Source organism: Gossypium arboreum, chromosome 5 (assembly GCF_025698485.1).
Source record: "Gossypium arboreum isolate Shixiya-1 chromosome 5, ASM2569848v2, whole genome shotgun sequence".
In the NCBI taxonomy this organism is placed as follows: Eukaryota; Viridiplantae; Streptophyta; class Magnoliopsida; order Malvales; family Malvaceae; genus Gossypium; species Gossypium arboreum.
This window is the reverse complement of record NC_069074.1, coordinates 12,914,630-12,924,140: the sequence shown is the minus strand read 5'-3', so window position 1 is coordinate 12,924,140 and position 9,511 is coordinate 12,914,630. Positions and strand designations below refer to the sequence as shown.

The 9,511-nt window shown below is 37.3% G+C and overlaps 2 protein-coding genes across 3 annotated transcripts; one reads left to right on the top strand and one right to left on the bottom strand.

The window, feature by feature from the left end:
• The first annotated feature begins 551 nt into the window (after positions 1-551).
• On the top strand, positions 552-5,321 carry LOC108451778 (probable alpha,alpha-trehalose-phosphate synthase [UDP-forming] 7). Of its 2 annotated transcripts, XR_008283338.1 has the most exons (5): positions 552-1,050; positions 1,313-3,423; positions 3,512-3,785; positions 4,296-4,915; positions 5,009-5,321. XR_008283338.1 is itself a non-coding variant. In XM_017749457.2 (4 exons), exons 2-4 carry the CDS (start codon positions 1,436-1,438, stop codon positions 4,605-4,607), a joined length of 2,574 nt encoding a protein of 857 aa, XP_017604946.1. In that variant the 5' UTR covers positions 552-1,050; positions 1,313-1,435; the 3' UTR covers positions 4,608-5,321. The 2 variants fall into 2 exon arrangements, 1 of the variants encoding a protein (XP_017604946.1); XM_017749457.2 differs by having other exon boundaries at positions 4,296-5,321.
• A 915-nt stretch (positions 5,322-6,236) lies between these two features.
• On the bottom strand, positions 6,237-8,913 carry LOC108451781 (protein GRAVITROPIC IN THE LIGHT 1). Its single transcript, XM_017749459.2, has one exon. It carries the CDS (start codon positions 8,198-8,200, stop codon positions 6,803-6,805), a length of 1,398 nt encoding a protein of 465 aa, XP_017604948.1. The 5' UTR covers positions 8,201-8,913; the 3' UTR covers positions 6,237-6,802.
• Positions 8,914-9,511: the final 598 nt, after the last annotated feature.

Below are 9,511 nucleotides of genomic sequence, written 5' to 3'. Positions count from 1 at the left end.
CCACGTAAGACTTTGCCTTGGGAGAAGGGAGAAAAGCATGCGACGGAAGAAAAACTCAAAAATGCCAGCTGGCATTACTGAGTTGTCTACTGGCCAACGTTATCCTCTAACTTCCCTTTTTTTTTTAATAAATAATAAAATTCAAAAAAGAGAAGCCCTCGCAGGAATTTTACGCTATGCCGCGGGAGGCGTCAATTCTGCCCTAAATGCTTTAATATAAAATATTATATCATCATTTGAGTATCATTTATAGGGATCCATTAAAATTTTAAACTTTACAAGTTATGTTAAATGCTGCCACACCATTATAATTTTTATTTTCTTGAAAAAATTTAGAACTCTGATAAAATATTATCTGTTAAATATTGACTAAATTTTTATATATTTAATAATATAAAAATTAAAATGAACGAGTGGTTCAATTGTGAAGTTTTAATTTTTTTAATATTATTCAATCATCTTTGTTGATATTAATATTATACATTTTTATATGTTTTTCCCAATGTGTATAATCTAATATTAAGTGATAATATTCCTTGAATTTTTTTCGCGTGCAAGTTGAGATAAAATGAGAAATACGGCAAACTTGGGAGGAAAGAGAACCATGGCAGTACCCATTTTGGGATACCTGCAACTCGCTCAACCAGTTAATATTAAAAAGAATGGCTGAGATGAATTTTGTAAAAATCGAACGGCTACGGATCAATGTCGGCATCACATGGCTTTTTTGATAAACGGCATTTACAATATCTCACCAACGGTTGCAACTCGAAAGAGAGAGAAAGGAAAAAAAAAACCCAAAAAGAATAAAAAATGATAAAAATAATAAAAATAATAAAGATATGAAGAAAGAAAGAAAAAGAGGGGAGTGTAAATGTGGATCCTCGAGAATGAGATAAAGAGAGGACCAAAACAAACCCAAAACAAACCCTAGATTTTTTCTTCCACAAAAAGAAACCCCTTTTTAAGTTAGTTCCAATTTTTTCTTCATTACTTTCATATTTTGATCCAAAGGGTTTCATTAAAGACGCAAACTTTGTGCTTTGAAAGGTAAGGCTAGTTTCAGTGATCGATTCGTTTTCTTTTCAAGTTTGCTCCTTATTTTGGAGTCATCTGGGTTTTGTTTAGATTAAATTTTCATATAATATTCATTTGGATGATATTCTTTTTTTCTTTATCTTTGATTTTCTTTTTTTCTTTATCTTTTTTTTTCTTTAATTTGGGATCTAATTTATTCATGGGTTTACTTTGTTTTATGTATTCTTGTGTATTATTCATGTAAAGATGATGCTTTTGATGATACCTAATGCAGATCATGCCAAATTAGAAGATAACTTGAGGAAGAGAAATAGAATTCTTGAGGCGTAGTGTTTATAGTATAGAGGTCTTTCTGATTAATTCTTGTTGAGGGTAAATCTAAATAAAGAGGTTAAAGATGATGTCAAGATCATATACCAATCTTTTAGATCTAGCTTCTGGTAATTTCCCGGTCATGGGTCAACCTCGTGAAAAGAAACGGCTGCCACGAGTAATGACCGTTCCAGGGGTTATTTCAGAGCTTGACGATGACCAGGCTAATAGTGTGGCCTCAGATGTGCCCTCCTCGATTATTCAAGACAGAATTATCATCGTAGCTAATCAGCTCCCAGTTAAAGCTAAACGGAGACCTGACAATAAAGGGTGGAGTTTTAGTTGGGATGACGATTCGTTGTTGTTACAATTAAAAGATGGTTTGCCTGAAGAAATGGAGGTTTTGTATGTTGGTTCTTTGAAGGTTGATGTTGATCCAAGTGAACAAGATGATGTGTCACAGCTTTTGTTGGATAGATTTAAATGTGTCCCTGCATTTCTTCCTCCTGACATTTTGACCAAGTTCTATCACGGTTTCTGTAAACAGCATTTGTGGCCTCTTTTCCATTATATGCTTCCATTTTCAGCAAATCATGGGGGCAGGTTTTATAGGTCTTTATGGGAGGCATACGTTGCCGCTAACAAGATTTTCTCTCAAAGGGTTATTGAAGTTATAAACCCAGAAGATGATTATGTTTGGATCCATGACTATCATTTGATGGTACTACCTACCTTCTTGAGGAGAAGGTTTAATAGATTGAGAATGGGGTTTTTTCTTCATAGTCCATTCCCTTCATCTGAGATATATAGGACTTTACCTGTGAGGGAAGAGATCCTAAAGGCACTCTTGAATTCAGACCTCATTGGTTTTCATACTTTTGATTATGCTCGGCATTTTCTGTCTTGCTGTAGTCGAATGTTAGGTTTAGAGTATCAGTCAAAGAGAGGTTATATTGGACTGGAGTACTATGGAAGGACAATTGGTATAAAAATCATGCCTGTTGGAATCCACATGGCTCAGATTGAGTCTGTATTGAGACTTGCGGATAAGGAGTGGAGAGTAGGGGAGCTTAAACAACAGTTTGAGGGAAAGACTGTATTGCTTGGAGTTGATGATATGGATGTCTTTAAGGGTGTCAACTTGAAGCTGCTGGCAATGGAGCAGATGCTGAAACAGCACCCGAAGTGGCAGGGGAGAGCAGTTTTGGTACAGATCGCAAACCCAGCCAGGGGTAGAGGGCAAGATCTTGAGGAGATTCAGGCTGAAATAACAGCAAGCTGTAAGAGAATCAATGAGACTTTTGGGCAACCTGGTTATGAACCAATTGTCTTCATTGATAGGCCTGTATCCCTGAGTGAAAGGGTTGCTTACTACAGTGTAGCTGAGTGTGTTGTAGTCACAGCTGTGAGGGATGGAATGAATCTTACTCCTTACGAGTATATTGTGTGTCGGCAGGGAGTATCTGAATCAGAGTCTTCCTCAGAATCAAGTGGGTCCAAGAAGAGCATGCTAGTTGTATCAGAGTTCATTGGTTGCTCTCCTTCACTCAGTGGTGCAATTCGGGTAAATCCTTGGAATATTGAAACAACTGCGGAGGCAATGAATGAGGCAATCTCTATGGCTGATGCTGAGAAACAGCTTCGCCACGAGAAGCATTATAGGTATGTTAGCTCACATGATGTGGCATTTTGGTCCCGGAGCTTCTTCCAAGATATGGAAAGGACATGTAAAGACCACTTCAGAAGACGTTGTTGGGGAATTGGTTTGAGCTTTGGGTTCAGAGTTGTAGCTCTTGATCCTAACTTCAGAAAGTTGTCTATTGATCACATTGTATCTGTGTATCTGAGGTCCAAAAACAGGGCTATATTATTGGACTATGATGGAACAGTAATGCCTCAAACATCACATAACAAGACTCCAAGTTCAGAGGTTATATCGATCATAAACACACTCTCCAGTGATATCAAGAATACTGTCTTTGTTGTAAGTGGAAGAGGAAAGGACAATTTAGCCCAGTGGTTTTCTCCATGTAAGAAACTTGGTATTGCTGCTGAACATGGTTATTTCATGAGGTGTGATTTTTTCTTTCTTTGTTCTTATAGCATTTTTTCTTAGTGTTTCTTCAGTAGGTGCGCTTATTTTGAGTTGTTTATATTTCAGGTGGTCTGCTAATGACAATTGGGAAGTTTGTGGGCAGAATAGTGAATTTGGGTGGAAGGAAATAGCTGAGCCTGTTATGAAGTTGTATACAGAGGCCACTGATGGCTCCTCTATTGAAACCAAGGAGAGTGCTTTGGTCTGGCACCATCGCGATGCGGACCCAGGTTTTGGATCTAGCCAGGCCAAGGAGATGTTAGACCATCTTGAGAGTGTATTAGCAAATGAACCTGTGACTGTGAAAAGTGGACAGTTTATTGTCGAAGTGAAACCACAGGTATGTACTTGACTTTTGTTTTGGTATTTTTTTTTTCAGCTTGCTTTTGATGGTAATTGTAATAGAGTACTTTGCCTTAGTTCCAAGCTTAGGTTGTAAGTTTGTACTTCTCAGATTACTGAGGCAGTACTTTTTGAATAAGAAGAAATTAACATTTGTGCATTAAGGGTAAGAAAAGCTTCAAATAGAAATATAGCAAGTAAATATCATTTTTCTCAGTCCTGAATATAATGCAATCAGCTTTAGAGTTTTTTCTTTAATTGGTTATTTGTGAACTGTTATCTAATAACTTTGGTTTCGCAATTTGATGAATGCATGGTACATTTACTGTTGCTTTTTTTTTTGGGGGGGGGGTCGGCAAATATCATTCTTTTTTCCGCCCTGAATATAATGCAATCAGTTTTGGAGGGATTTCTTTAAATTGGTTATTTGTGAATTGTGATGTGATAACTTTGGGTTCACAATTTGATGAATGCATGATGTTGAATCAACATTTACTGTTGCTTTTAGGGAGTCAGTAAAGGTGTGGTTGCCGAAAAGATCTTCACAACCATGGCTGAGAGTGGAAGGCAGGCTGATTTTGTTCTCTGCATTGGCGATGACAGATCTGATGAGGAGATGTTTGAGATAATCAGTAGTGCAATTTCCAGTGGTGTCCTCTCCTCGAATACATCTGTATTTGCCTGCACAGTTGGTCAGAAACCTAGCAAAGCCAAGTATTATTTGGATGATCCAGCTGAGGTTGTAAACATGCTTGAATCTCTTGCAGAAGCTTCAGATCCTGAACCCTTCTCAGACACCAGATCAGAAGACTCCATTTGAAACATATCCTCGATGGCTTTAGAAAAAACTCTGTGCATGTTATCCTTTCAACCAGTTGGGAAGAAGGACATGCCTGACCTCTGACGATGGTAGATATCAATTTTTTGCTAGGTTTGGGAGTTGTCTGCTGAAAATAATATCCCGGGGCCTTCTGTCTGATTATTTGGCCATTTGAGGCATAGATGTGGAGTACTGTGATAGGGTAAGAGGGACCCTGCTGGCTCATTCATGGAATTGAAAGATGTATCTCCAGCAAAAAGCATCAAGGTTATCGACATTTCCTTTTGTGCAGTCATAACATCCACATGGTATGTGTATTTAATTGCAGTACATCCATATAAGTATCATTGATTTCTCACAATGACCAAAACTTCTTCCTGGTGGCGGTAACACTAGCACAGGTCTCAGCTGGTTGAGAAAGTCATCCTGTTGAATGAAGTCGTACACATGTTATTTTGAGTGATTTTTTTCCCAATTGGATACTTTTCTTAACCTTCATTAAATTCTATAGAAATATTGGAGCTAGTTTTTCTATGCTTACATCCTATTGGAAACTGGCTGTTGAACGCGGGAACGAAGTAGGGGCCTTTTTTTGTTAAACTAAAATATGAACTGAATTTAGAAGTGAGAAATAATTAAGTAAAGGTACTCTGCTAGTCCAAGATAAATAAAACGATGTGTAAAATACTTTAGGTTATTGAATTTCATGAACAAGGTCTAATGAATAGATGGATGTGGGTCCTGGGTCCTGACCCATTGTCCCAGCTAATGAAGTCACGTGGAAACAGCTTGCAGTTAGCTCATGTTGATGCCACGTCGGCCTACTACATTTATTTTATCTAAAAAGTGTTAGAACCTCGTATCATAGCAAATAATTTTCCTTTTTTGTTTTCATCTTTGATGTGGCCGTACTGTTAAAGTAATTTTTAAGTCTGTTCCTCTTTGGATCCTATTTATCTCATGCTTTACCGTTTGGTTGAACTGCATAGGCTAACCTTTGGACAATAAACATGAATTAAATTAGTGATTACTGGCGTTACCCAAGGGTGCAAATTTGAAGGAAGTTGAATGAATTAAACTACTAGTAATCATGTCCTCTCGTGGGAAAGACAAATTTAATAAGCATAAGTTTTTGTTTCCCGCACACAATTATTGTCTTTTCGAAAACCCAAAACGAACTGGCAATCAATCAAGGACTGTGAGCTTCATGTCTGGTTGCACTGAGCGTGGCTAAACGTTGCAACGAAATGAGGTAAAAAAAAAAAAAAAAAACTCCCATAGCACAGAGAAGAAAGCAGAGCCCGTGAACCTTTTTGCTCATATTTTGCAAATACAGCATGTAACCCCACTTTCCTTAAATTATAGTATAGTTTTTCATTATCTGGTCCTACATTGCTTCCCCCAATGTTATACCTACCTAGTTGTATTCGACCCAAACCGCCCATGAAGATAAAAATGCTGTTTTGAAGGAAGAACAACAATTTATAGTCGGAATTTGACATTTGATCGTGAAGTTTTGCCATAAATCAGGAGGATTATGGAAACACTGGAGGGACCAAAAATCATTTGTCATGCTAATTGGGAAAACTATCATTTCCCAGTATTAGGAATATTAAATGAGCTGATACATTTGACACGTAAGAACTGAATTATCAAAAAATGGGGAAAACACAAGATTGTTCATGCATTACAGCAAAGCTAATCATAGCTTTAAAAATATTCATCCAGTGCAACTTGCAATTCTTGCCTTTGATTTTTTGGGCATATTACACTACAATTATATTATATTGACATATAACTTTTTTTCTCCGTAACATGTTTTCTTTCTCTATCATAAAACTAAAGTTTTTTTTTTTCTTTTTTGAAAGAAGACCTTGCTCTCTCCCATAATCTAAACTACACTTCCTCTTGCTCCTTGTGTAGTTTGGGGTATGGGTCCAGATGACTACTACTCCACAGGCCAGAACTGACGCGCCACCCCACGCTCCGCTTTCTTCCCATAACATGGGAGATAAGTGCACTTCTAAGTTCTAAAGTGGAAGTGGAAACTAAAAACCTTTCAAACACACGCTTGCAAATAGCACTCACCTAGCGGCGCGTGCAACCAAAACCGGGCGCGGATGGCGTAACACGTTTCATCTATTAAATGAAGTACTACTATACATGAATTATCCAAAAAGAAAGAAAAAGGAAAATCAACGACTGACCGGAGGAGTAATCACCGGAGACAAATAAACTTGACTTTGTATCACAGTTGTACCAATCTTAAACCCTGGAACCACCGTGAAACTGACCCTAACGTCAACATTGCCATCGTTGATTTCGCCCGATAAAAGTGATTCTTCAGTCACATTTTCCATGTAAATCTCCGAGAAGCTACAGTCTTTCTTTACCTGAAAGATCGAAACTTGTTCATGCATTGAAAATCCCAAGCAATGCAAGAGCCAAAACCGCCTAGACATCTCTGCAAAAGCTGTGAAAAAAGCTGTGTTCGGGAAACCACTGGAGGTAACTAGCTTCCTTTGGTTCAAGTTCCCGAAAAAGGAACACTCCATTTTAGCATGGACAAGGTTGAGGTACTTGGTTCTGGTGAATCTAGCTAAAGAAGAGCTTGGGTTTTGAGCTAAAAACGATTTAGGATGTACAGATTTCAGGGTCTTGAATGTGTTGAAATGCTGCTCGGGGTCAAGTCTTTTTGAGTCAGAATCTTTTGCGACCCCAAAATCAGGGGAGTCGAAGCCTTCCAACATTGTTCTACAAACAAAGGATTCAAATGCAAAGCACTTATGGCTTTCTCTTGCAAAAACAGCTCCAGGTTCAATGGTTTTAGCAGCTGCATCAAGATCCCATTTTGCCGACTCCATTTCCTTGACCATCATCTTCACAAAACTGCGAGCAGATCTCAAACAAAAGTGTAGAACTTGCACGAAATGACTTGGATTCAACTTCGTGAACTGGAAATCATCGAACATGGACAAAGGCCCGCTGGCGTTTAGTTTCTTTTCCAAGGACTTGTTGAAGGTCGTGCATTCTTCAAGTTGCTTACGAAGTAAAGCAATGTCCGAACCTTTTTCCTCCACATCGGACTCCAGCTTCTTGATCGTGATTCCGTAAGTTCGCATCAAGCTTTGCTGTTCTTGAATCTCAGCGAGCATTAAAGTAACCTGAGGTGAAAGATCAAGATCTTTCTTCAAAAACTTGCGCTTCACCTCCGAAAGTGCTCGGAGTTCTTCCACGACAGCTTGGTCCGAAGTCTGAATAGCGTCACTGTTGTAAGGATGCTGAGCCAGTTGCAGCTCGGCATAAGCGGCTTTGATGGAAGTAACACTGGCGAAAACCTTAGCAAGCAACGCTTCCAATACCGCTTTTTGCTTAACCATGGAGTTGTTTGGTGCATGGGAAGAAGTTTTCCGGTCTGGAGTTGAACCATGGTGCGGCAATTTGCGTTGAGATGCGAGAACACAGATCCCAACCCCATTGCTGGAAGCGATTTTCGTGGCGGTTCTTAGGTTGATGACTTTTTGGAAAGTCCTTGCTAGCCTGCTCTTGCTGTTGCTGTTTGTTAAAGCTGATTTGGGTTTGATTGTTTCCATTTATGAGAGATGAAATCAGAAGGAATTAGAGTTGGGAGCATGAAAATGATAACAAAAGATTTTGGGTTATTGTAACCTTAAAAGAAAAAACAAAAAAGAGAGTAAATTTGGGGGAAAGAAAGTGAATGTAATATGTTAGGAAAGCAACAAAGAAGACATTTTTTTTTTAGTACAAGATTGAAGACATAGACGGTGGTGGTGGGATTGAAAACAATGAAAAAAAGTGGGATTTAAAGCGCGGGAAAAAAGATGCAAAGGCCCTAGATTTTTCTTACTTCAGTTTTTTTTTACTCCCATGGTCGAAATCAGTAAACTATAGTTTTCATTATCATTCTTTCACCAAAACCCAGTAAGTAAATTAGATAACATAATCATTTTAAAAAAAAAAAAAACAAATTGGATCCTTACCGTTCAAGAATTGACAAAGCTTATAACACAATACAACATCATTTTTTTGAAAAAATCTTGTAGAGAGTAACAAATTAGATTAACCTCAATAAGGCAATTAGGTAAAATCTTTTCGACTACTTTGGATTTGGGAATATATATGGTAATGTAGAAGAGATGATGATAAATGAGTGTTAGTAGGGTCGGGTTGGAAAGGAAGGTCGGTGGGTGATGGAGCCCACGAGTTTGAAGGTATTGGGCAGGAATGGAGGTGGTGTTTTTTGTTTTGGATCAAATGCAGGGGAAGTTTGCCATTTCTCATCTCATGCATATGTACAATACAATGCCTGCTGTTCCCCATTACTCTTACATTTTTAATAATATCGACAACAGTTTGCCATTCATAAACGTCATTTTCTAGCCAAACAATCTGATATTTTTACTCAAGGTTTTTTTTCATACAATCTGCTATTATCTGTGGTTGCATCCCAATACAAGGCACTTTTATTTTCATGTTCTAAGTTTTGAAGATTTTAGTAGCTTAGTATTCTGATTAGATATTTGTAAATCTTTGAGAATTCACAAAATTTAAACATAAACCGTATAGTACAGGATATAAAAAAATATTTTCCTAATTCCTATACTATTTTCACCTAGATTTAAGTTTATTATTATATTTTAAGAAAATGAGAATAAAAGTGTTTTCACATTTTCATTATTTAAAATAAATTTTATTTTATAAATGTATTTTTCAATTTAAACGAAATAGAAAATGAAAATATAAAATATTTTAAGAAATCAAATACAACTTATATTATAAAATAGTTTCAAGATTTAAAAAAAAAAGTAAAGATCGAAAATTCAAATTTGGATATCCCTTTTTCCTGTATCATTGACTAAAACAATCCAAAAAATACAAAATTG

What these genes read in the sequence shown, in the direction of transcription:
- LOC108451778 (XM_017749457.2), top strand. Translation starts at nt 1,436, where the DNA reads ATGATGTCAAGATCATATACCAATCTTTTAGATCTAGCTTCTGGTAAT. An exon ending in GAACATGGTTATTTCATGAG is followed by an intron (nt 3,424 to 3,511) that starts GTGTGATTTTTT and finishes TTTATATTTCAG; the next exon opens with GTGGTCTGCTAATGACAATT. An exon ending in TTGTCGAAGTGAAACCACAG is followed by an intron (nt 3,786 to 4,295) that starts GTATGTACTTGA and finishes TGTTGCTTTTAG; the next exon opens with GGAGTCAGTAAAGGTGTGGT.
- LOC108451781 (XM_017749459.2), bottom strand. Translation starts at nt 8,200, where the DNA reads ATGGAAACAATCAAACCCAAATCAGCTTTAACAAACAGCAACAGCAAG.